General features: G+C 38.3%; 4 protein-coding genes across 12 annotated transcripts in view; 2 read left to right on the top strand and 2 right to left on the bottom strand.

The window, feature by feature from the left end:
* Nucleotides 1–14,359, top strand: part of LOC141380917 (serine/threonine-protein kinase pim-3-like) — a 63,371-nt gene extending 49,012 nt beyond the window's left edge. Inside the window, exons 6-7 of one of the 4 annotated variants that reach the window (XM_087311933.1) lie at nucleotides 10,501–10,909; nucleotides 13,256–14,359. Coding sequence is in view for 2 of the 4 variants with exons in the window: in XM_087311934.1 (XP_087168060.1) it covers nucleotides 3,713–3,717 (5 nt within the window). In the remaining 2 variants the exon portion in view is untranslated. Of the gene's footprint in view, nucleotides 1–3,712; nucleotides 5,908–5,943; nucleotides 6,484–10,500; nucleotides 10,910–13,255 lie in introns of those variants that run through there. The other 3 variants (XM_087311934.1, XM_087311935.1, XR_015526301.1) reach the window with 3 other exon arrangements.
* Nucleotides 861–8,829, bottom strand: LOC141380916 (uncharacterized). 5 transcript variants are annotated; one of them, XR_015526298.1, is made up of 11 exons: nucleotides 6,884–7,177; nucleotides 4,562–5,554; nucleotides 3,726–3,908; nucleotides 3,441–3,538; nucleotides 3,283–3,333; nucleotides 2,754–3,135; nucleotides 2,494–2,670; nucleotides 2,150–2,279; nucleotides 1,899–2,058; nucleotides 1,536–1,797; nucleotides 861–1,434 (listed from the first exon to the last, which is right to left on the bottom strand). XR_015526298.1 is itself a non-coding variant. In XM_087311929.1 (10 exons), exons 1-10 carry the CDS (start codon nucleotides 8,714–8,716, stop codon nucleotides 2,049–2,051), a joined length of 2,142 nt encoding a protein of 713 aa, XP_087168055.1. In that variant the 5' UTR covers nucleotides 8,717–8,829; the 3' UTR covers nucleotides 861–2,048. The 5 variants fall into 5 exon arrangements, 2 of the variants coding, with proteins under 2 accessions (XP_087168055.1, XP_087168054.1); XR_015526297.1 differs by having other exon boundaries at nucleotides 861–1,797; XR_015526296.1 differs by having other exon boundaries at nucleotides 1,536–2,058.
* On the top strand, nucleotides 9,328–11,367 carry LOC147837661 (serine/threonine-protein kinase pim-3-like). The gene is made up of 2 exons (XM_087311937.1): nucleotides 9,328–10,884; nucleotides 11,047–11,367. Exons 1-2 carry the CDS (start codon nucleotides 10,580–10,582, stop codon nucleotides 11,231–11,233), a joined length of 492 nt encoding a protein of 163 aa, XP_087168063.1. The 5' UTR covers nucleotides 9,328–10,579; the 3' UTR covers nucleotides 11,234–11,367.
* Nucleotides 14,360–16,617: 2,258 nt separating the features above from the next.
* LOC141380915 (uncharacterized) lies at nucleotides 16,618–24,064 on the bottom strand. Of its 2 annotated transcripts, none has more exons than XM_087311926.1 (11): nucleotides 23,874–24,064; nucleotides 22,070–22,162; nucleotides 20,293–21,285; nucleotides 19,459–19,641; nucleotides 19,182–19,279; nucleotides 19,027–19,077; nucleotides 18,498–18,879; nucleotides 18,238–18,414; nucleotides 17,894–18,023; nucleotides 17,278–17,802; nucleotides 16,618–17,176 (listed from the first exon to the last, which is right to left on the bottom strand). In XM_087311926.1, the coding sequence occupies exons 1-10, from the start codon at nucleotides 23,896–23,898 to the stop codon at nucleotides 17,793–17,795; spliced, it is 2,142 nt and encodes a 713-aa protein (XP_087168052.1). In that variant the 5' UTR covers nucleotides 23,899–24,064; the 3' UTR covers nucleotides 16,618–17,176; nucleotides 17,278–17,792. The 2 variants fall into 2 exon arrangements, with proteins under 2 accessions (XP_087168052.1, XP_087168053.1); XM_087311927.1 differs by having other exon boundaries at nucleotides 17,643–17,802; nucleotides 23,874–24,048.
* Nucleotides 24,065–26,313: the final 2,249 nt, after the last annotated feature.

Consider the following 26,313-nt stretch of genomic DNA (forward strand, 5'->3'; position numbering starts at 1 on the left):
ATTAGGGCCAGGGACACGTTGGAGGACCGCGCCTCCCATGATGTTGGTGCGTCACGCTTGCTTGACTATCCCCTCATTGGGGGCGTTGGTAAGGTGCAGTCATTATGGCGCTTTCTATACTTCTCCCATTTCGTGGATTTCAATCAATCCACTCTATGGCACTGAAGTTCCCCAACCGAAGGGGAACGTTCGAGGTTACAGAAGTAACCCTTCGTTCCCCGAGGAGGGGAACGGAAGTGCCATACTCCGTCGCCATAATGACAGTCCCTTAGCTGTTTGAAAGTCTCTTCATCTTAAAAGGATGGCGTTTGCTCGCTCCAGGTGTGCTTATATGCTGGGATAATTGGCAATGAAGTGCACCTGTGCAAGCTTACGCTGCCAATTCATTGCATTCATTGGCCCGTTCAATACTCTTTCAGACAAGCGGCTTCTGAACCGAATCCTCCCATTTCATGGATTTCAATCAATCCACTCTATGGCACTTCCGTTCCCCTCCTCGGGGAACAAAGGGTTACTTCTGTAACCTCGAACGTTCTCAAACTTTTTTCATCAAGTACCACCTCAGAAAAAATTTTATCTCCAAGTACCACCAAAAATGAGCAGTATTGAAATACAGTAGCGTAGTAGGCCCAATAAAGCAGTTACAACTCTGAACAGTTAAATGTGGCAGATTACAGATTATAGAAATATAGGCTATATGTCATATATGGCACATTATACATAATTATTGATAAATTTTGAAATGTTTGTAGCATATATTTGACATATTTCATTCTTCCGCGTACCACTAGTCGTACACAGACCACAGTTTAAGAACCACTGATTTAGAAAAGTCACAGAAATGATGATCAGAGCTTCAGTTTGATTCACATGATTTTATTTGAATTATTAACAATACATACAAGCAATTCATTACAAAATATTCTGAACACTTAACAATCTCTCTCTCTTATGACAGAACACCAGATTCATATATGTTTAAATTGTCAGTCCAGTTTTCAGAGTTGAAGTTCAGTTCAGTCCAGTTCAGTTCAGTTCAGTGTGGTTTAATTCTCATTGCCGAAAGTCCAAACACTAAAGAGCAAATCCATCGAAGCGCAGCTCCACAAGTCCCAAACCAAGCAAGCCATCGGCGACAGTGGCGAGGAACAAAACTTCACCAATTGACTAAAGTGAAGGTAAAAAAACCTCGAGAGAAACCAGGCTTAGTTGGGCACGACCAATTCTCCTCTGGCCAAACGTCTTGTGCGGAGCTGCAGTCTAGGCACCATTAATCACCATTATTGTCATTAATTACTGACCTCATGTCCTTAGTTCAAATTCATGTTTACTTCATATTGAGAACACAAATGAAAACTTTAGATGAAATCTGAGAGCTCTCTGACCCTCAAACCACACGTTCATAAGAGCACAGTGCACTGGATGTGTGTCGCACTGCTGAGGTTTAACCCAGAGGCCTGCGCGACTTCCTCTCATTTAAACAAAGCTTGGGCACATCTGAGGTAAACGTCAGCAGTGCGACACACGTACAGCGCAGGACAGAGCTCTCATGGTTTGAAGTTTTCTGGGATTTAAACATTTCTTCATCTTTGTGGTTTACGGAGGATCAGAGAGTTCTCGCATTTCATCTCAAATAGTTTCACTTGTTTTCTGAAGATGAAGAAAGGTGTCAGGGAGTTTGGAGCTAGAGCTGTCATTTTGAAGCGAAACTTCTTTTATGCAGACAGAAAAACACAAAAATAATAAAACAGAAATAATGACTTCAGAAGTTCTGTCCTTAACTGCATGTGTGTCGCACTGCTGGTGTTTAACCCAGAGGCCTGCGCGACTTCCTCTCATTTAAACAAAGCGTGGGCACATCTGAGGTCAACGTCAGCAGTGCGACACACATACAGCGCAGGACAGAGCTCTCATCAACACACGTCATGAACTGACACTGAGGAAAAGTGAGGTCTTAGGGGTTTGGAATGACATGAGGGAGTAATTAATAACTTTAACAGTCTTGTGAAATGTCTGGAAATGGTGCTCTCCTCCTCCTCCTCGCTTCTTTAGTGTTTTCTAAAATGGAGAAAAACAATCAGAAACAACACAAAGCTATTTAAGCAGTAATATGAAGGGCTGTCAAATAAAACTCTGTGTGTTCCTCTACCTTCTCTTGAAGAACTGCTTCAGAGAATTTGGGGTCGTTGGATTGAACCAGCAGTGCTCTTCAACCTGATGTAACTGTAGCCGTTGAACTGGATTACGGATCAAACACTGGGAAATCAGGTCCACGCATGCTGAAAAGTGGCACAGAGAGTGTGAAATACGTCTGCATACTCAAGATTCATGAACGTCTTTAAATCTTACTACATCAAATGTTACAAAACATCCACAATTAAGTGACTTTAATATCTACAGGTCCTGTGAGCATTATATTTAATCCATTTGACTAATGACTGACATGTGTTATTCTGTCACTGAGGCTGGGATTGTTCAGAGGTGTCTGCTTACCTGTGGATAATCTGGGGTTTATCTGAATGGAGCCAAACATTAATGACTGTCTGTTACAAAAGGCCAGTCGTCCATGCATTATTTCATACAGCATGATGCCTATTGTCCAGACGTATGCCGGGTTAGCATGGAATACACGACCCCTCAAAGCCTCAGGTGGCATGCCATGTCCAGCTCCTGTAAGAGAGACATTTCCAGAATTCAGTCATTTCATAAGACAATACGGTGAACAAAGAAACTATCACAAAATGCCAACTCACCTCGATAGTCACTTTTATTGAAAGGCTTGTGGGTAATTGGCTGAGCACAACCGAAGTCGATCAATTTGAGCTCTAATCGGGGTAGAGTCACCAGGATGTTCGCCGTGTGTATATCACCGTGGAAAACTCCATGCTCGGTGCAGAACATTACGGCTCGGATCAACTGACGCATTAACCGGCGTGCTTGGTTTTCTTCAATGTCCCCTGTATCTTTGATGTACTGAAGCAAGGTCTGGCATGACTCTGCGTACTCCAGAATGAGAACAAAGTTGTCCTCAAGCTCAACCCAGTCGTGTAATCTGATGATGTTTGGACATCGCGGTGCATTCATCAACCTAAGCATCATTGCCACTTCCGCAAGCACAGGTGTGGAATGACCATCCTAGAAAGAAAACAGATTTCTCCATTAATGTTAAATGAATTTTAATTAACTCCACAGCCCGACATTCATGTGTTCAAAACAAGTGACAAGTGAAGGATGAGTAAATGCTCGGCACATTTTCACTGTTGTGTGAATTATTCAACTTACAACGTCCAGATAACGGTCCTCTTGACTCTTCATCATACACTTCAGGGCAACCTGCGAAAAAAACAACAACAACAACAAATTAAATTAAAGCCAACAAATGATTTATATTTAATAATCAGGAGGAAAATGTTGACTGAATTTAAAAAATAGTTCTCTACCTTTACTCTTTTCCTGCGTTTGTGAGATGCCACATACACCTCGCCAAAAGCTCCTTTTCCAATCAGGTCTCCAACTTCAAACTGAGACAGATCAAATCCTGAAAAACAGAATAAAGCAGGGAGAATTATTGGGATTGTCTGGTATGAATCGGATCAAATAAATGACTCCTGTCCTTCAAATCTTGATCTATTGCGATGATCTAAAAGCAGCAACTTTTATCAGAATTGCAGGAGTAAACTGATTACTAATTTATATTAATTACGAATTACAGAATGATGACTTACCACCCTGGCCTGGCAGACATTCTGAGTCAAGGTCTGGGTCTGACTCGAGCTCGGGCTCAGGCTGTGGCGTAAAACGCTGGACTACATCTGTGTCACAGCACAGGAAAGGACGCTTCGCAGCCTTCCATACTCTCTTGAAGAAAGCAGAGACTCTTTTCCATTTCCTTCCTTTCTTGGGTTTTTCTAAAATGAAGACAACAAACAGAAACATCTCCATGAACAGAGCTGCAGCTACAGTGCTCAAACTATTCATATATGCTGTACACCCCATTGTGAAAATGAATATTTTTATCCATTTCTCAGTGATTATGGGTAATATATATTGGTGCATTTGAACAAAACAGATTTATTAAACAGATTTATTTATTAAATTAATATTTTAGTCACAGAACATTTTTAGAAATGGAAAGATAATACAATTAAATCTGTGCAAAACAAAAAACAAATTTCAACAAAATTGTCTATATATATTTTTTTCTCTTTGATTTTTACTATTTTGGAAAATTTATTTGAATATTTTCTCCTAACATATACATTTGGGCTACTAATTTTTGAACCATTATTGTAAGTGATTTTGTTAGATAAGCTCCAGATTTGGCTTCAGTACTGACTAAACTAATGTACATGCACAAATATAATATTGTAAAGCATCCTATAGAAAATATGAATTTAAATGAGATTTGTGGGGGTGTACTCATATATGTTTAGCACTGTATTAATTAATACACAACCAACAGTACAACAAACGACACTGTTTGATTTATAAACTAAAAACAACAAAGCGTAAAAAATAACAAATGGCAGAAATAAAATGAACCAAATTCAGGATGACTCACCATCAGTCCCATCAATTTTAGAGGGGTCTTGAACAGACGGAGGCGACTCAGGACAGGCCGAATCTGCATCCATCATTTTCTTAGTATTGGAGGGGCCATGGACACTGATTGGCTGAGGATCTTCACAGACCTGGCCTGGCAGACACACCAGCTCAGTGTCAACATGACCGTTGAGGGCCGTTGAGGACTCAGGTTGGGCCGAATCTGCTGTTTGCTTGATCCTGGAGAGGCCCGGAACACTCAACGGCTGAGGTTCTTCACAGACCTGGACTGGCGGACGCATCTGCTCAGGGTCAACATGATCTGCGATGGTCGTTGGCTTGATCCTGGAAGGTCCTGGAACAGCCAACGACTCGAGACTGTCGCAGACCTGGACTGGCGGACGCATCTGCTCAGTGTCAACGTGACCTGTGAGGGCCGTTGAGGACTCAGGACGGGCCGGATCTGCATTTGGCACTTCTGCTGTTTGCTTGATCCTGGATGGGCCCGGAACACTCAACGGCTGAGGATCTTCACAGACCTGGACTGGCGGACGCATCTGCTCAGGGTCAACATGATCTGCGATGGTCGTTGGCTTGATCCTGGATGTTCCAGGAACAGCCAACGACTCGAGACTGTCGCAGACCTGGACTGGCGGACGCATCTGCTCAGTGTCAACATGACCTGTGAGGGCCGTTGAGGACTCAGGACGGGCCGGATCTGCATTTGGCACTTCTGCTGTTTGCTTGATCCTGGAGGGGCCCGGAACACTCAACGGCTGAGGTTCTTCACAGACCTGGCCTGGCAGCAACACCGGCTCAAGGTCTGCATGTGCTGTGACGGTCCTGGAGGGACCTGGAACAGGCAGATGCTCGAAATCATTGACATCCGACTGTGGTTCAAAGGGAACCACTCTGCTCCGGTCACAGCTAAGGAAAGGGCGCTTTGCAGCCTTCCATGCTCTCTTAAAGAAAGCAGAGACTCTTTTCCCTTTCCTCCGTTTCTCTGGGTTTTCTAAAGTAAAGGAAATGAACAGGGAAATATTAGAAAACTCATTAATCCACAGGTTTAAAATAGACAAACTGCTGAAAATTGAACATATAAAAGACAATCACACAAAAGAAACATCAACAATAAAAGTACAATTATAATAGAAAATGTTTGTAAACTACAATTAATTAATTAAATCATTTCTATGATGTAAAATGACAAATACAACCTGATAAATAGTAAGTCATCCATTTACTCATTTTTGAGTCAATATTCTGAGTTATAGAATATTTTATTACAGTTATAGTTTGAGCTATTTAACAATCACCCTCACAATGTTTAATCAAATTTATGAAGCCTTTCTTTAATTTTTGTCAGTGGGTGCCACATCTACATCTTCATTCTTCCTCAAGCACCACTTCTCCACCACAAAAAAACTAATCCACATTTTTTTAGCTTTCCATTAGCAATCGTCAAACTTAAGTGAACAATTTCTCTCGCTCTGGATCTTCAGTTAAGAAATCTGTGAGTAAATTATAACTTTAAACATTTAACAATCAGTCTTAGAAATCCAAATGAAAAGAGAAGTCTTGCTCCAGAACTTCAGTTACAGAAACAGAGCTATAGACATTTATTATTATGGATGTAAAGTTGGGTTTATATTTGCACATTTGTTCATTCACCGCTCTCTATGTTGTTTACCATGCTAATTTGAATATTGGGTCTGAAAACGCATGTAAGTAAGACTTCAAATTAAAATTATCACTAATTAATTGACTGTAAACAAGATTGTAGAATGATAGTCGTTGGGTGTTATGATGATTTCCCCATTTATAATTTGAAACAATATTTCTGTTATTAAATTTTAAAGGAGAAAGTCAGAATGTGTGAATGTAAAATCAACTTTCCCTCAATTGTATTAATTTATCACTGCTTAAACAAATAAAAGACTTAAATATAACATTTTCACTCAGTTTTCTCAAATATAACAAATATTCCTCCACAACATCAAAAACTAAGAAAATTACTGTGCAGGTCTACACATAGAGTTTAAATTAAAGTAATATTTGAATGTTTTTTTATCAGAAACTTTAACAAGGCACAATTTCTGTAGAGTGGAAAGGAGAAACTTAAAAGCCAGAATGTCAATACATAAACTGACAGACAGCAGGCCTCAATCACAAAGTCAGAAAATACACAATATCATAACGACACGAAGCAATTACAATATCGAGAGGTTGAATATTTGCCTCTTAAGTCGGTAAGTTGCGTTATATGACGATATATTATTATTTTATAGTTTTTATTAAATAATAGGTGGAAATACACCGTTTTTGTAAACTCTCATCTCACCTGTTGGGCTTCTCGACATGGTAGGAGTTGTAGGAGAAGCCATCGAGTCACTCTGATGATAGTTGTGGACAAATACAGGCGTGATCAAATTTTCTCGAGTAAAAAACACAGTTGACATATTATTTTCTGTTTGAGATGCAAAACAAATCGCTAAAGTCATTAAATCACTGTTCACTGTACTCGATCGTTTGTCACTCTGAGGAATTCTGTCGGCCATGGCAACGGCATTCTTCTCGTTCTATTTATTCGTCATCAGTAAGGTGAGGTGCGCGGGGTGATCCAAGTTGGCGCTCTGATCGCCTAAGTTTGTTTCGCCCTAATACTCAGTTGCTGTTTATGTCAGATAATAAATTCGTAACAGATAAAGCGTGACATATACAGTGATGAAAGCTTCAGCAATTATTATTAAATTGCTATCAGAAATATCAGTATAAACTGCAGTGAGCAGCACCATTTATTATCTTTTACTAATAAAGCATACAAACATGTATTAAATGTATTTATCAACTAATTTACAAACATGTATTAAAGTTGTATATCACAGTCAATAATAAGTGGACTTCAGTGTTTCAAATATAAAAGATTGAATAAGAAATATGAAGGGTTGGGCTAAAATAGTCTATAAATTATCAGTCCACAAGAGAAAGAAAAAAAACGTTATGCACAAATAACCTCACCTAGTCAGACATTGGCCATCTGAATAATAAAACATTAAAACAGTAATAATTAAAATAAAGTTCTTAATTCCCTTTTTATGCCTTTCTTGTAAATTAGTCAAATTCACTGATAATGAAATTCATCTATGAGCTAAAATATTATCGCTAAAACATTATCATTATCAGTGGATTTTACTTCTTATATAAAACTCTATTTAAAACGTATTGATTTATGGAGGATTTTGGTGCTGGACACTTTTTATTCCCCGTTTTGTGTTAAACAAGTAAAACAAATGCAGGCTACAGGAGGCGTTGTGCTTCATTCAGAACAAGGCAAGCTTTGAGATTACTGCCATTATGGTCAATTATTTTTTATAACATACTAACCCACAAAACAAACCCCTTTACCTTTGAAATAAAAAGAAATTCCCAATTTTTTTCTTTTATTTTTCATCTCTTTTCACAGGACTACAGGAGCATGCTGCATCTCTGTAAAGTAATGCTGCCATTTGATATTAATTGAAGATTTTAATTTGATCATTTTAGTGTAATAAAAAATAAAACGAATAAAGTGAAAGAAAAATAATAAAATGAAATAAATACTTAACGAAATGAACTGACAAAATGCTTCATATTAGTCTAAAAGATCGTGTAGTTGAACATGACTAGTTGACTTTTTTGTTAGATAAAGTAAAGTCAGAACACATGTTTTATTATTTTAGTAAATATGTATTTATTTATTTTGCACTTTAAGTGTGTTTGGCTGTAAACAGGCGCAGGTCAGATTTTCTCCAGGTCATATATTACAATTTAATTCATTTTGTGTAAAACAAAATAATACATTAATTAGACCTGTCCAGTGTCGTTTGGAGTGTGTCGGATTAATATCAGATCAGAATAAAACGAATGAAGTGAGCAGGTGTAAACAGCCTCAAAACATTGGACGGGATTAGCGCATTCTCCGGTCGTAAAGCCTTTATCGGACAGTTATTTTCAAAAATTGTTATGGCACAAGTCAAAAAATAAAAAGGTAAAGGGAGGTCGTGTACGAGACAAATCAACAATGTCCAAATGGACGACCCGGCTAATGCGGCCAGCCTATAACCTGATAGGGACAGATTCTCATCTGTAAGGAAGTAACGTCAGTCTTACCCTGTTTGCCAGTCTTTTTGTACATATGTTCAATATTTTGCGACAATGACGCTGTTGCCTGCTTTCTCTTCGTCTCTCTTGCTCTTTTCGACCCATTATAACGTTATTCACTATGGATGTCGCATCAAAGATTCAAAAGTCAGTTAAAGTTACCGCTCGGTTATGTCACGTGACTCGCGTCACATTAATGTGGCTTACTGATCATAGTTATTTTAAACAAAAACATTTATTACAAAACTATAATATATATTTTTTACATAAAATGATTTATGGTCAAATTCTGGACCTTTTGGCCATCGTTTTAACCACCCGAACAGCCTTTGCGTCATCATCGCCTATATTAGTGAGAGAAATCTTTACATTTATCCAAAGGAAATTCAAGTGAATGAAGTTTTTAAAAATAACACCAAAAAAACCGAGCTCATCTAAATGTACCATATTGAAGACGTGGACGATGATGATATTCTCAATTTGTGGAATCTACAGGCATTATAAACTGCTTTCAGAACAATTATTGCATTATTTTCTGAGAAACATATTTATTAAAGTATATCCTCCTGAGACCCCGTCCATTGACTTGTGTCCTCTGTAGTGGACATTGCGTTTTCATGCATTTTCTTTGATTTTTTTGTCTAGTCCTGTTGTACTGTTAGAGGACATCCTGGACTTTCTAGTGATATGTCTGTTGAATTGGGTATATGCCTAGCTAGTGCTGTTCCCATGCTGATAATCTTCAGGTTACCTGTTATTATTAGTTTTTTTCCATTTTAAACGATACCTTTTACAGCATCGATCTTGCAATGTAGTTAAAATAAAATCAGTTAAATAGACTCTGGCATTCATTTAGTTGCTCAAGTGCAAAACGAGACAAAAAGCCGTTTACACACACTCGCCAGTCAGAATCGGCAGGCTAACGCAGAAGCTCCATTGAATATACTGGGGTAAAATAAATGCTCATATTTTAAAGACATGGCAGGGGAAAATGTAATTTAATGCAGTGCTTCTTGTACAATCTGAGACCCACTTTATATCGGATATCACTCAGCCAGTGGAAATGGCTGATTTTTAAAGAAAAAAGACCTTAAACGCATAGATATATATCTATGCCTTAAATGCGCCGATTTTGAAATGGCAAACAGTTCACAGGAAGCGCTTAACCCAGGTTACTGGCAAATTAAAAGTCCTATTAGCATGCTTCGGCATATACCACATTGGCTGGCATGCTAGGAACCATTTCCTACACTGCATCCAAATGGCCGACATACAAACAAGCACATTTTATGGGAAGGAGTGAGGTATGTAAAATTGAGCTGTTTAAATGTTTTTTTACTATTATTATTACGTATATTTTTGTTTGTTAAAGTGTCAGGAACAATACGAATAGCTTTCAAAGCTGTTAACTTGTTTGTTTCTAAACATCCTTTTTAAAATGTCCACTGTAGTGGACACCAGGACCATCTTAATGTAATTAATGACTGCATGTTGTAGGGGGCAGAACTGAAGCAGAGAGGATTCTTTAAAAAAATAGTTGAGTGAGAATTTAGAGTCTGAAAATCAGACAATTAGAGAATTAAAGACAATTAGAGAATGACAATCAGTTGTGACAATAAATGTCAGTTGTTTTGATGTCAGTTGTTTTGTACTAAAATGGTCCTGTGAATCCGCAGGTCTGATGGACTGCCAGTGAGAGCCTTTCTTCCCTCCTTCATTTAGACATGCCTTAGAAATGTTGCTGTCAGTAAATCTCACGTGTCACAATCAGGAAGGTGTGAAGTTGTATGTTTTGGTGTGAATCTGTTGTGTTTGCAGTGTTTGATTCAGTCCCGCATATACTGGAGGGTTTGTCTCGCACGACGGTCAGGGTGGGCTGCCGCTGGAGGTGGCGTTGATGACCCGCATCACTTCAGCTCCTGGCTCCCCCAGTGTCCTGCAGCTGCTGGACTGGTTTGACCATCCCAGACGCTACGTCCTGATCCTGGAGTGTCCGACTCCTTGCCAAGATCTCCAGAGCTTCTGTGAGGAGAACGGCTGTCTGGACGAGCATCTGGCCAAGAAAGTGCTGGTGCTGCGACGTCCTGCACCGAAACATCAAGCCAGAGAACCTGCTGATCTCCACATAGTCCCAGGACATCAAGCTACTGGACTTCTGCTGTGGAGCTCTGCTGAAGCGCTCGGCCTACAAATACTTTGCAGGTGAGTTTGAGTTACAGAAGGAAATGTTCTGTTGATGTTTGTGAACTTCAGCTGATCAACTAAAGGGGATTTGTCTGTACTGGAGCATTTTGAGCAGATGTTTGTGGTCTTCTTGTGTCTCTTGGGCACTCCTGCATACGCTCCTCCTGAGTGGTTTCGCAGACATCGCTACAATGCCACTCCACCTACAGTCTGGTCAATAGGAGTGACGCTCTACAACATCCTGTGTGACTGTTTCCCCTTCAGAGGTGCACAGAGAATCACATCCAGAAGCAGACTGACCTTCCCTAGGAGCTTGTCAACAGGTAAGAGATTCAGACACATTCAGCTTCCTCTGCTGCGTCTGTGAGGCTCTGTGAAGCTGGAGGAGCTGAAGACACACACACACATACACACACGAACACACACCAGTTCAGAGTGCAAAATAGTTTCGTGTTTTTAAAACGAGAACATGCAATGGAGCAAATACATAATAGAAGTAAAAGAAGCCTAGAGTAATCTAAAAGTTTTGAAGAATTAAAAAAAGGTTATTTACATCCTGACCAAGTTTTCCCATCGTGTTTTTAAAGAAATACAATAGATAGTATAGCCAATTACCCAAACACTGTGGGCTCTATTTTGACGGCCCATGCGCAGAGCACAAAACGCAGGGCGCAAACGCTTTTAGGGCATGTCAGAACGCATATTTGCTCATTTAAGGACGGGAAAATTCGCTTTGCGGCGTGGCGCATGGTCTAAAAGGGTTGAGTTCATTTTCTTAATGAGTTATAGGTGTGTTTTGAGAATAAACCAATCACAGTCTCATCTCCCATTCCATTTAAGAGCCAGGTGCGTCGCGCCACAAGCGCATTTTGACGTAAATTAAATTCACTTTCGCTTTTGCTCTCGTGGATAGGGAAACCTTACCGCACAGACATCAATTAGCCTATAAATAATTAATTTCGTTTGATCAGTTGTAATTTCCAGCAAATGAATAAATGAACAATAATAACAAAGTGTGGTCAAAATACTGAGTTATTTCCAAATACACCCGCTATGCCCCATATGGTCTAAAACCTGACAGGTGGACAAAACTAAGCTTGTTTTTAATAAAACAAATACAAATATGGATATAATAAATAATACTGCTACTAATAATAACATTATACAAAAGCAAATTAAATGAACTGAAAAAGCCTCCCGAGATGAAGTAAGGCAGTGGTTTTTAAATTCATGTAGGCTAGAAATTTATATGTTTTGTAATATTTTAATCATTTATATTTATATCCTATATATCAATATTATATATATCATTAATATATTATACCTTTTTATATGTAAAGATATTTGCGTATTGCTCTACATCTTGTGTGAAAGCCAGGCGCACTTTGCGCCAGACAATAGACCGACTTTGTTGTGGTCTAAAGAACAGACTATTTACAGTTTCTCAAAATAGCAACGCGCCAAAACACGCCTGTTGTTTTAGACCAGAACGCCTATGGGCGCACATTTGAGCACAGATGCATTTGCTATTTAAACAGTGTGGTGCAACACCTCAAAATGACCATTGCGCCGAGCTGAAAGTAGCAAAAGACTATTGTGCCGCGCCTTGCGCCACATTGCGCCGGGTGTATGATAGGGCCCTGTGTCTTTACTGTTTTCATTGAAATATAAATCTTTAAAGCTACCTTTCGTCTCCAGTAAACGATATGTTTAATGTAGCACAGCGTATCATCAGCCAATAGGTTATATTTGGAAATAAAGATGCTGGATGCAGAATGTATGAATGAGCTTTAATATATTCAATAAAACTTTGAAGTAATTTTGATTATTACAATATTAATCTTTAGTTTGTCATAAACTACAAAAACATCTTTTAAAAATTTTATTTAATAAATGATCAGATTACTGATGACAGAAAAGCAGAATCCCAATGAAAGATATTCACCTGAAATGTCTATTTATTCTAGGATTTACATTAAAAGGCATCAAAGTGTATTTACATATTGAACCGCCCATATTTAAATTGAAGATTTGTCACGATAGCAACACTATGATAATTGATGATAATTTGACTAGTGCTAATGCTAATCGTTAGGCTTGATAATGAAGATGTCTGAAATAAAAAAATAAAAAAAAACACTCAGTCCATGAATGACACTAATAAATGTAATCACACTCATTCAGTGAAGTTTAACAGAGACCCGCTCACTATCAGCACAATCCTTTATGGGAAATGGAAACACAGATACGATTATTTATTGATAATACACGCTTTATACACCAAACACAAGATGCTAAATTATACGCTTAGCACTTTCCCGTAGAAAACCATTGAAAGAAAACATTTAACATTCAGTTACAGTATCTTACTCCTGATGTTTACAGTTAGCTACTGTCATCAGTTGATGAGAAGGGATACATAGCAAGTGTTCACAGACATTTGCTTTATAATAACTACAGTAAGTGCTAACAGAGTACAGTATATAAATAATCAGGTTGCATTTCAGTAACACACTGATAATAAATATACACACATTATATGTTTCCATGACAGAAATGACCAGGTATTATTTCGAGTACTGCAATAAATAAATGCAGTAGGGCTGAGCGGTATGGCTCATTCATTTATTCATACATTTTCATCAGAGTCCCTTTATTAATCCGGGGGCGCCACAGCGGTATGAACCGCCAACTTATTCAGCACGTTTTTATGCAGCGGATGCCCTTCCAGCCGCAACCCATCTCTGGGAAACATCCACACACACTCATTCACAATCATACACTACAGACAATTTTAGCCTACCCAATCACAAAAAAAATACGGGGTAAACCAGAGCACCCGGAGGGAACCCACGCTAACGCAGGGAGAACATGCAAACTCCACACAGAAAGGGCAACTGACCCAGCCGAGGCTTGAACCAGCAACCGTCTAGCTGTAAGGCGACAGCACTACTTTTTTTTACTTTTTAAAGAACAAAATGTTTGATATTTGCTTAAATTGTTTACATATTTATATTTTCATATTTAAGTTACTTGGGATATATTTTATATCTGTGAGAAGATGTTACTTGAGAAATGTTTATAATAATTTCAATATAAAACTGTGAAATGCGGCATACAGTGTAATTTGTTGTTCATCTAAAGTCATATTTTGTTTACTATAAGGTTACAAATTAAAATAAATAATCAAATAAGATCAGGAACTTCAGTTTTCTTAAATATTCAAGCTTATTTGTTTTTAATATAAAACCTTTTGGTACATTTATAGAATAACTAACTTTAGAAATAAAATTCTATCATGAATGATATCTTTTCCAATGAAATAAACTTTCTAATAAAGTTGAATCACTTCCCAGCCCTAAAATCCAGCTATACAGTTGAAGTTGAAGATGTTTAACAGAGCAAGAACATTTCACAGTATGTCTGGTAATATTTTTTCTTCTGGAGAAAGTCTTATTTTGATTTATTTTTGGCTAGAATCAAAGCAGTTTTTAATAAAAAAATTTAAAAAAAGAAAGACAAAATTATTAGCCCCTTTAAGCTATAGTGTCTACAGAACAAACCATCGTTATACAATAACTTAGTTAATTACCCTAACCTGCCTAATTAACTTAATTAACCTAGTTAAGCCTTTAAATGTCACTTTAATCAGTATAGAAGTGTCTTGATAAATATGTAGTAAAAGCTATTATATTTAGAAATGTGTTAAAAAAAATCTGCTCTCTGTTAAACAGAAATTGGGGAACAAATTAAACAGGGGCCATAAACTTCAAATATGGTCTTATTCTGTAAAGGATGTATGTTATTAATAGTTTGTTCTTAATTGTTTTGTTTTTTTATTTATTTTATTGTCTGCCTAAAGCAACGTTGTAGCACTTTTTTGCCCAAGACAAATTTCTTCTCAGGGACAAATAAAGTTTATCCTAATTGTAATCCTAATTAGAACAGCATATTCATTCATTCATTCATTCATTCATTCATTCATTCATTCATTTATTTATTCATTTTTTTAGGCTTAGTCCCTTTATTAATAAGGGGAATAAACCGGCAATTTATCCAGCATATGTTTAATGCAGCGGATGCCCTTCCAGCCGCAACCCAACACTGGCAAACACCCACACACTCTTGCGTTCACACAAATACACTACGGCCAATTTAGTTTACTCAATTCACCTATAGCGCATGTGTTTAGACTGTGGGGGGAACCACAGTGAGGTCATTATGAGACTATTCACCTTATTCTCCGTGGACGAGCGGGCGCTGCCATTTGAATCTTTTTGGCACAAGACTTCCGGTCTCATTCACTTCCATTCATTTTTAGACATTAAAAACTGCTTGTTTCGCTGTTTGATGTTGCAAACTGATATTTCCTTGTTATATTATTCTACTTGGTCTGTATAGTCATGCAAACATTTGTTTGTAGAGCAAGTAGTTTGATCCTTTTTTGCCGTTTATTATTCCTAGTCATTTCTCCCATAGGCGACTGAAACGAAGTTCTAAGTCAATCGCGAAAACAGGTGCACTTCCGCATTTTAGAAAAAGGTCAATGCAGGCCTGAACCCAGAGTTGCTTTTGTTCCCGATGTTTGACCTATGCAGTGTATCTGCTTGGCATCAAGTAGACCTTAGGTATTCAGCAACTTCTCTTGGAGCCGTATACATAAAAGCTGTCAAACACAGTCCAGTTACTCGAGTCTAAACTGTTGCTTTAAACTGAAATTGTCAAAGTTTGAACAATTTAGTCTCAAAAGTTAATCTGCAATCTTGACTGTACCAGGGGGGGGATATTTGTTGTATCAGTATATGATATTGTAATATAAAACAACATATTGTCTAACAGTAAAACCTTCTCTGTGGGTCCATTTGGCTAAACAGGCTCCATAAATGTGTTAAATCATAGTAAACAGTATATGGCACTACTAATTCAGTAAAGAGATTCCTTCACCCAATAATGAATATTTTATCATCTTTTACTCAGCCCTTACTATGAGTTTCTTCTGTTTTACACAAAAGAAGGTATTTTGAAAAATGCTGGAAGCCTGTAACTATTGACTTCCATTGTATTTGTTTTCCTACTATGAATGTCAGTGGTTACAGATTTTCAGGATTCTTTAAAGTATCTTTAGTGTTCAACAGAAGAAAGAAACTCATATGTAGGCCCACACGGAATCTGATTTTTAGCCCATCATTAATTCTGTTTATTTACTGGAGTAAATGTGTAAATCTGAATTTATTCAGTTTTTATTCAGTAATTTATTACTTTTTATTTCATATATTAAGGTTTTAGTTATGACACTCCGCTGGATACTCCCAAAATAATTCCACAGAAATCCACAGATTTTTACCAAAATTCTCAGCAGAAATAGCAAAAAACGTCCGCAGATTCTGTCTGGCCCGACTCAAGGTTTGGAAGCGCTTGAGTAAAAAGTTTAAGGAGAACTATCTCTTTAATTGAGTAAGGAGTCATTTAGAACAGTGGTTCTCAAACTTTTTTCATCAAGTACAACCTCAGAAAAAAATTTCTCTTCAAGTTCCACCAAAAATGAGCAGTATTGAAATACAGTAGCGTAGTAGGCCCAGTAAAGCAGCTACAACTCTGCACAGTTAAATGTGGCAGATTACAGAAATATAGGCTAAATGTCATATATGGCACATTATACATAATTATTGATAAATTTTGAAATGTTTGTAGCATATATTTGACATATTTCATTCTTCCGCGTACCACTAGTCGTGATGATCAGAGCTTCAGTTTGATTCACATGATTTTATTTGAATTATTAACAATATATACAAGCAATTCATTACAAAATATTCTGAACACTTAACAATCTCTCTCTCTTATGACAGAACACCAGATTCATATATGTTTAAATTGTCAGTCCAGTTTTCAGAGTTGAAGTTCAGTTCAGTTCAGTGTGGTTTAATTGTCACTGCCGAAAGTCCAAACACTAAAGAGCATATCCATCGTAGCGCACCTCCACAATTCCCAAACCAAGCAAGCCATCGGCGACAGTGGCGAGGAACAAAACTTCACCAATTGACTAAAGTGAAGGAAAAAAAACCTCGAGAGAAACCAGGCTCAGTTGGGCACGACCATTTCTCCTCTGGCCAAACGTCTTGTGCGGAGCTGCAGTCTAGGCACCATTAATCACCATTATTGTCATTAATTACTGACCTCATGTCCTTAGTTCAAATTCATGTTTACTTCATATTGAGAACACAAATGAAAACTTTAGATGAAATCTGAGAGCTCTCTGACCCTCAAACCACACGTTCAGAAGAGCACAGTGCACTGGATGTGTGTCGCACTGCTGACGTTTAACCCAGAGGCCTGCGCGACTTCCTCTCATTTAAACAAAGCTTGAGCACATCTGAGGTAAACGTCAGCAGTGCGACACACGTACAGCGCAGGACAGAGCTCTCATGGTTTGATGAAGTTTTCTGGGATTTAAACATTTCTTCATCTTAAGGTTTACGGAGGATCAGAGAGTTCTCGCATTTCATCTCAAATAGTTTCACTTGTTTTCTGAAGATGAAGAAAGGTGTCAGGGAGTTTGGAGCTAGAGCTGTCATTTTGAAGCGAAACTTCTTTTATGCAGACAGAAAAACACAAAAATAATAAAACAGAAATAATGACTTCAGAAGTTCTGTCCTTAACTGCATGTGTGTCGCACTGCTGGTGTTTAACCCAGAGGCCTGCGCGACTTCCTCTCATTTAAACAAAGCGTGGGCACATCTGAGGTCAACGTCAGCAGTGCGACACACATACAGCGCAGGACAGAGCTCTCATCAACACACGTCATGAACTGACACTGAGGAAAAGTGAGGTCTTAGGGGTTTGGAATGACATGAGGGAGTAATTAATAACTTTAACAGTCTTGTGAAATGTCTGGAAATGGTGCTCTCCTCCTCCTCCTCGCTTCTTTAGTGTTTTCTAAAATGGAGAAAAACAATCAGAAACAACACAAAGCTATTTAAGCAGTAATATGAAGGGCTGTCAAATAAAACTCTGTGTGTTCCTCTACCTTCTCTTGAAGAACTGCTTCACAGGATTTGGGGTCGTTGGATTGAACCAGCAGTGCTCTTCAACCTGATGTAACTGTAGCCGTTGAACTGGATTACGGATCAAACACTGGGAAATCAGGTCCACGCATGCTGAAAAGTGGCACAGAGAGTGTGAAATACGTCTGCATACTCAAGATTCACGAACGCCTTTAAATCTTACTACATCAAATGTTACAAAACATCCACAATTAAGTGACTTTAATATCTACAGGTCCTGTAAGCATTATATTTAATCCATTTGACTTATGACTGACATGTGTTATTCTGTCACTGAGGCTGGGATTGTTCAGAGGTGTCTGCTTACCTGTGGATAATCTGGGGTTTATCTGAATGGAGCCAAACATTAATGACTGTCTGTTACAAAAGGCCAGTCGTCCATGCATTATTTCATACAGCATGATGCCTATTGTCCAGACGTATGCCGGGTTAGCATGGAATACACGACCCCTTAAAGCCTCAGGTGGCATGCCGTGTCCAGCTCCTGTAAGAGAGACATTTCCAGAATTCAGTCATTTCATAAGACAATACGGTGAACAAAGAAACTATCACTAAATGCCAACTCACCTCGATAGTCACTTTTGTTGAAAGGCTTGTGGGTAATTGGCTGAGCACAACCGAAGTCGATCAATTTGAGCTCTAATCGGGGTAGAGTCACCAGGATGTTCGCCGTGTGTATATCACCGTGGAAAACTCCACGCTCGGTGCAGAACATTACGGCTCGGATCAACTGACGCATTAACCGGCGTGCTTGGTTTTCTTCAATGTCCCCTGTATCTTTGATGTACTGAAGCAAGGTCTGGCATGACTCTGCGTACTCCAGAATGAGAACAAAGTTGTCCTCAAGCTCAACCCAGTCGTGTAATCTGATGATGTTTGGACATCGCGGTGCATTCATCAACCTAAGCATCATTGCCACTTCCGCAAGCACAGGTGTGGAATGACCATCCTAGAAAGAAAACAGATTTCTCCATTAATGTTAAATGAATTTTAATTAACTCCACAGCCCGACATTCATGTGTTCAAAACAAGTGACAAGTGAAGGATGAGTAAATGCTCGGCACATTTTCACTGTTGTGTGAATTATTCAACTTACAACGTCCAGATAACGGTCCTCTTGACTCTTCATCATACACTTCAGGGCAACCTGCGAAAAAAACAACAACAACAAATTAAATTAAAGCCAACAAATGATTTATATTTAATAATCAGGAGGAAAATGTTGACTGAATTTAAAAAATAGTTCTCTACCTTTACTCTTTTCCTGCGTTTGTGAGATGCCACATACACCTCGCCAAAAGCTCCTTTTCCAATCAGGTCTCCGACTTCAAACTGAGACAGATCAAATCCTGAAAAAAGCAGGGAGAATTATTGGGATTGTCTGGTATGAATCGGATCAAATAAATGACTCCTGTCCTTCAAATCTTGATCTAATGCAATGATCTAAAAGCAGCAACTTTTATCATAATTGCAGGAGTAAACTGATTACTAATTTATATTAATTACGAATTACAGAATGATGACTTACCACCCTGGCCTGGCAGACATTCTGAGTCAAGGTCTGGGTCTGACTCGAGCTCGGGCTCAGGCTGTGGCGTAAAACGCTGGACTACATCTGTGTCACAGCACAGGAAAGGACGCTTCGCAGCCTTCCATACTCTCTTGAAGAAAGCAGAGACTCTTTTCCATTTCCTTTCTTTCTTGGGTTTTTCTAAAATGAAGACAACAAACAGAAACATCTCCATGAACAGAGCTGCAGCTACAGTGCTCAGAATATTCATATATGCTGTACACGCCATTTTGAAAATGAATATTTTTATCCATTTCTCAGTGATTATGGGTAATATATATTGGTGCATTTGAACAAAACAGATTTATTAAACAGATTTATTTATTAAATTAATATTTTAGTCACAGAACATTTTTAGAAATAGAAAGATAATACAATTAAATCTGTGCAAAACAAAAAACAAATTTCAACAAAATTGTATATATATATTTTTCTCTTTGATTTTTGCTATTTTGGAAAATTAAATTGAATATTTTCTCCTAACATATACATTTGGGCTACTAATTTTTGAACCATTATTGTAAGTGATTTTGTTAGATAAGCTCCAGATTTGGCTTCAGTACTGACTAAATTAATGTACATGCACAAATATAATATTGTAAAGCATCCTATAGAAAATATGAATTTAAATGAGATTTGTGGGGGTGTACTCGTATATGTTAAGCACTGTATTAATTAATACACAACCAACAGTACAACAAATGACACTGTCTGATTTATAAACTAAAAACAACAAAGCGTAAAAAATAACAGATGGCAGAAATAAAATCAACCAAATTCAGGATGACTCACCATCAGTCCCATCAATTTTAGAGGGGTCTTGAACAGACGGAGGCGACTCAGGACAGGCCGAATCTGCATCCGTCATTTTCTTAGTATTAGAGGGGCCATGGACACTGATTGGCTGAGGATCTTCACAGACCTGGCCTGGCAGACACACCAGCTCAGTGTCAACATGACCGTTGAGGGCCGTTGAGGACTCAGGATGGGCCGAATCTGCTGTTTGCTTGATCCTGGAGGGGCCCGGAACACTCAACGGCTGAGGTTCTTCACAGACCTGGACTGGCGGACGCATCTGCTCAGGGTCAACATGATCTGCGATGGTCGTTGGCTTGATCCTGGAAGGTCCTGGAACAGCCAACGACTCGAGACTGTCGCAGACCTGGACTGGCGGACGCATCTGCTCAGTGTCAACGTGACCTGTGAGGGCCGTTGAGGACTCAGGACGGGCCGAATCTGCATTTGGCACTTCTGCTGTTTGCTTGATCCTGGATGGGCCCGGAACACTCAACGGCTGAGGATCTTCACAGACCTGGACTGGCGGACGCATCTGCTCAGGGTCAACATGATCTGCGATGGTCGTTGGCTTGATCCTGGATGTTCCAGGAACAGCCAACGACTCGAGACTGTCGCAGACCTGGACTGGCGGACGCATCTGCTCAGTGTCAACATGACCTGTGAGGGCCGTTGAGGACTCAGGACGGGCCGGATCTGCATTTGGCACTTCTGCTGTTTGCTTGATTCTGGAGGGGCCCGGAACACTCAACGGCTGAGGTTCTTCACAGACCTGGCCTGGCAGCAACACCGGCTCAAGGTCTGCATGTGCTGTGACGGTCCTGGAGGGACCTGGAACAGGCAGATGCTCGAAATCATTGACATCCGACTGTGGTTCAAAGGGAACCACTCTGCTCCGGTCACAGCTAAGGAAAGGGCGCTTTGCAGCCTTCCATGCTCTCTTAAAGAAAGCAGAGACTCTTTTCCCTTTCCTCCGTTTCTCTGGGTTTTCTAAAGTAAAGGAAATGAACAGGGAAATATTAGAAAACTCATTTCAGTTACAGAAACAGAGCTGTAGACATTTATTATTATGGATGTAAAGTTGGGTTTATATTTGCACATTTGTTCATTTACCGGTCTCTATGTTGTTTACCATGCTAATTTGAATATTGGGTCTGAAAACGCATGTAAGTAAGACTTCAAATTAACATTATCACTAATTAATTGACTGTAAACAATGTTGTAGAATGATAGTCGTTGGGTGTTATGATGATTTCCCCATTTAGAATTTGAAACAATATTTCTGTTATATTTTTAAGGAGAAAGTCAGAATGTGTGAATGTAAAATCAACTTTCCCTCAATTGTATTAATTTATCACCGCTTAAACAAATAAAATACTTAAATATAACATTCTCACTCAGTTTTCTCAAATATAACAAATATTCCTCCACACCATCAAAAACTAAGAACATTACTGTGCAGGTCTACACATAGAGTTTAAATTAAAGTAATATTTGAATGTTTTTTTATCAGAAACTTTAACAAGGCACAATTTCTGTAGAGTGGAAAGGAGAAACTTAAAAGCCAGAATGTCAATACATAAACTGACAGACAGCAGGCCTCAATCACAAAGTCAGAAAATACACAATATCATAACTACACGAAACAATCACGAGAGGTTGAATATTTGCCTCTTAAGTCGGTAAGTTGCGTTATATGACGATATATTATTATTTTATAGTTTTTATTAAATAATAGGTGGAAATACACCGTTTTTGTAAACTCTCATCTCACCTGTTGGGCTTCTCGACATGGTAGGAGTTGTAGGAGAAGCCATCGAGTCACTCTGATGATAATTGTTGACAAATACAGGCGTGATCAAATTTTCTCGAGTAAAAAACACAGTTGACATATTATTTTCTGCTTGAGATGCAAAACAAATCGCTAAAGTCATTAAATCACTGTTCACTGTACTCGATCGTTTGTCACTCTGAGGAATTCTGTCGGCCATGGCAACGGCATTCTTCTCGTTCTATTTATTCGTCATCAGTAAGGTGAGGTGCGCGGGGTGATCCAAGTTGGCGCTCTGATCGCCTAAGTTTGTTTCGCCCTAATACTCAGTTGCTGTTTTTGTCAGATAATAAATTCGTAACAGATAAAGCGTGACATATACAGTGATGAAAGCTTCAGCAATTATTATTAAATTGCTATCAGAAATATCAGTATAAATTGCAGTAAGCAGCACCATTAATTATCTTTTACTAATAAAGCATACAAACATGTATTAAATGTATTTATCAATTAATTTACAAACATGTATTAAAGTTGTATATCACAGTCAATAATAAGTGGACTTCAGTGTTTCAAATATAAAAGATTGAATAAGAAATATGAAGGGTTGGGCTAAAATAGTCCATAAAATATCAGTCCACAAGAGAAAGAAAAAAATGTTATGCACAAATAACCTCACTAGTCAGACATTGGCCATCTGAATAATAAAACAACAAAAACAGTAATAATTAAAATAATGTCCTTAATTCCCTTTTTATGCCTTTCTTGTAAATTAGTCAAATTCACTGATAATGAAATTCATCTATGAGCTAAAATATTATCGCTAAAATATTATCATTATCAGTGGATTTCACTTCTTATATAAAACTCTATTTAAAACGTATTGATTTATGGAGGATTTTGGTGCTGGACACTTTTTATTCCCCGTTTTGTGTTAAACAAGTAAAACAAATGCAGGCTACAGGAGGCGTTGTGCTTCACTCAGAACAAGGCAAGCTTTAAGATTACTGCCATTATGCTCAATTATTTTTTATAACATACTAACCCACAAAACAAACCCCTTTGCCTTTGAAATAAAAAAAAAATCCCAATGTTTTCTTTTATTTTTCATCTCTTTTCACAGGACTACAGGAGCATGCTGCATCTCTGTAAAGTAATGCTGCCATTTGATATTAATTGAAGATTTTAATTTGATCATTTTAGTGTAATAAAACATAAAACGAATAAAGTGAAAGAAAAATAATAAAATGAAATAAATGCTTAACGAAATGAACTGACAAAATGCTTCATATTAGTCTAAAAGATCGTGTAGTTGAACATGACTAGTTGACTTTTTTGTTGGATAAAGGAAAGTCAGAACACATGTTTTATTCTTTTAGTAAATATGTATTTATTTATTTTGCACTTTAAGTGTGTTTGGCTGTAAACAGGCGCAGGTCAGATTTTATCCAGGTCATCATTTATTACAATTTAATTCATTTTGTGAAAAATAATACATTAATTAGACCTGTCCAGTGTCGTTTGGAGTGTGTCGGATTAATATCAGATCAGAATAAAACGAATGAAATGAGCAGGTGTAAACAACCTCAAAACATTGGACGGTATTAGCGCATTCTCCGGTAGTAAAGCCTTTATCGGACAGTTAATTTCAAAAATTGTTATGACACAAGTCAAAAAATAAATAGGGAAAGGGAGGTCGTGTACGAGACAAATCAACAATGTCCAAATGGACGACCCGGCTAATGCGGCCAGCCTATAAACTGATAGGGACAGATTCTCATCTGTAAGGAAGTAACGTCAGTCTTACCCTGTTTGCCAGTCTTTTTGTACATATGTTCAATATTTTGCGACAATGACGCTGTTGCCTGCTTTCTCTTCGTCTCTCTTGCTCTTTTCGACCCATTATAACGTTATTCACTATGGATGTCGCATCAAAGATTCAAATGTCAGTTAAAGTTACCGCTCGGTTATGTCACGTGACTTGCGTCACATTAATGTGGCTCACTGATCATAGTTATTTTAAACAAAAACATTTATTACAAAACGATAATATATATATTTTCACAAAAAATAATTTATGGTCAAATTCTGGACCTTTTGGCCATCGTTTGAACCACCCGAACAGCCTTTGCGTCATCATCGCCTATATTAATCGGAGAGAAATCTTTACATTTATCCAAAGGAAATTCAAGTGAATGAAGTTTTTAAAAACAACACCAAACAACCGAGCTCATCTAAATGTACCATATTGAAGACGTGGACGATGATGATATTCTCAATTTGTGGAATCTACAGGCATTATAAACTGCTTTCAGAACAATTATTGCATTATTTTCTGAGAAACATATTTATTAAAGTATATCCTCCTGAAACCACGCCCATTGACTTGTGTTCTCTGTAGTGGACATTGCGTTTTCATGCATTTTCTTAGATTTTTTTGTCTAGTCCTGTTGTACTGTTAGAGAACATCCTGGACTTTCTAGTGATATGTTTGTTGAATTGGGTATATGCCTAGCTAGTGCTGTTCCCATGCTGATAATCTTCAGGTTACCTGTTATTATTAGTTTTTTTTTCCATTTTAAACGATACCTTTTACAGCATCGATCTTGTAATGTAGTTAAGATACAATCAGTTAAATAGACTGGCATTCAATAGCTCAAGTACAAAACGAGACAAAAAGCCGTTTACACGCACTCGCCAGTCAGAATCGGCAGGCTAACGCAGAAGCTCCATTGAATATACTGGGGTAAAATAAATGCTCATATTTTAAAGACATGGCAGGGGGAAATGTAATTTAATGCAGTGCTTCTTGTACAATCTGAGACCCACTTTATATCGGATATCACTCAGCCAGTGGAAATGGCTGATTTTTAAAGAAAAAAGACCTTAAACGCATAGATATATATCTATGCCTTAAACGCGCCGATTTTGAAATAGCAAACAGTTCACAGGAAGCGCTTAACCCAGATTACTGGCAAATTAAAAGTCCTATTAGCATGCTTCGGCATATACCACATTGGCTGGCATGCTAGGAACTATTTCCTACACTACATCCAAATGGCCGACATACAAACAAGCACATTTTATGGGAAGGAGTGAGGTATGTAAAATTGAGCTGTTTAAATGTTGTTTTTACTATTATTATTAAGTATATATTTGTTTGTTAAAGTGTCAGGAACAATACGTATAGCTTTCAAAGCTGTTAACTTGTTTGTTTCTAAATATCCTTTTTAAAATGTCCACTGTAGTGGACACCAGGACCATCTTAATGTAATTAATGACTGCATGTTGTAGGGGGCAGAACTGAAGCAGAGAGGATTCTTTAAAAATAGTTGAGTGAGAATTTAGAGTCTGAAAATCAGACAATTAGAGAATTAAAGACAATTAGAGAATGACAATCAGTTGTGACAATAAATATTTAATATCAGTTGTTTTGTACTAAAATGGTCCTGTGGCAGGTCTGATGGACTGCCAGTAAGAGCCTTTCTTCCCTCCTTCATTTAGACATGCTTTAGAAATGTTGCTGTCAGTAAATCTCATGTGTCACAATCAGGAAGGTGTGAAGTTGTACGTTTTGGTGTGAGTCTGTTGTGTTTGCAGTGTTTGATTCAGTCCTGGATATACTGGAGGGTTTGTCTCGCAAGACGGTCAGGGTCGGCTGCCGCTGGAGGTGGCGTTGATGACCCGCATCTCTTCAGCTCCTGGCTCCCCCAGTGTCCTGCAGCTGGAGTGTCCGACTCCTTGCCAAGATCTCCAGAGCTTCTGTGAGGAGAACGGCTGTCTGGACGAGCGTCTGGCCAAGAAAGTGCTGGTGCTGCGGCGTCCTGCACCGGAACATCAAGCCAGAGAACCTGCTGATCTCCACATAGTCCCAGGACATCAAGCTACTGGACTTCTGCTGTGGAGCTCTGCTGAAGCGCTCGGCCTACAAATACTTTGCTGGTGAGTTTGAGTTACAGAAGGAAATGTTCTGTTGATGTTTGTGAACTTCAGCTGATCAACTAAAGGGGATTTGTCTGTACTGGAGCATTTTGAGCAGATGTTTGTGGTCTTCTTGTGTCTCTTAGGCGCTCGTCCTGATTTTGCCAAGTGCTAGTTGTCCTGAGACCAACATATTTTATGATCACCCAAGGACAACATCTCTATCAGCCAATCAAACGTTATTACGTCATCATTATGAGCCTCCTGCAGAGTCCGCCAAAAACGCAAATTCAAAAAAGAAAACACACCCACACACAGGCAACTGC

The sequence above is a fragment of the Danio rerio genome, chromosome 25, assembly GCF_052040795.2.
Source record: "Danio rerio strain M-AB ecotype USA chromosome 25, GRCz13ab, whole genome shotgun sequence".
In the NCBI taxonomy this organism is placed as follows: domain Eukaryota; kingdom Metazoa; phylum Chordata; class Actinopteri; order Cypriniformes; family Danionidae; genus Danio; species Danio rerio.

Excerpts from the sequence above, each read along its gene's own strand:
- LOC147837661 (XM_087311937.1), top strand. The coding sequence starts at position 10,580 with ATGACCCGCATCACTTCAGCTCCTGGCTCCCCCAGTGTCCTGCAGCTG. Across the intron at positions 10,885-11,046 it reads GGCCTACAAATACTTTGCAG|ACATCGCTACAATGCCACTC; the intron begins GTGAGTTTGAGT and ends GTGGTTTCGCAG.
- LOC141380915 (XM_087311926.1), bottom strand. The coding sequence starts at position 23,898 with ATGTACAAAAAGACTGGCAAACAGG. Across the intron at positions 21,286-22,069 it reads CATGTCGAGAAGCCCAACAG|AAAACCCAGAGAAACGGAGG; the intron begins GTGAGATGAGAG and ends CCTTTACTTTAG. Across the intron at positions 19,642-20,292 it reads TAAAATTGATGGGACTGATG|AAAAACCCAAGAAAGAAAGG; the intron begins GTGAGTCATCCT and ends TCTTCATTTTAG.
- LOC141380916 (XM_087311928.1), bottom strand. The coding sequence starts at position 7,100 with ATGGCCGACAGAATTCCTCAGAGTGACAAACGATCGAGTACAGTGAAC. Across the intron at positions 3,539-3,725 it reads ATGTCTGCCAGGCCAGGGTG|GATTTGATCTGTCTCAGTTT; the intron begins GTAAGTCATCAT and ends TCTGTTTTTCAG. Across the intron at positions 2,280-2,493 it reads AAACCCCAGATTATCCACAG|CATGCGTGGACCTGATTTCC; the intron begins GTAAGCAGACAC and ends GCCACTTTTCAG.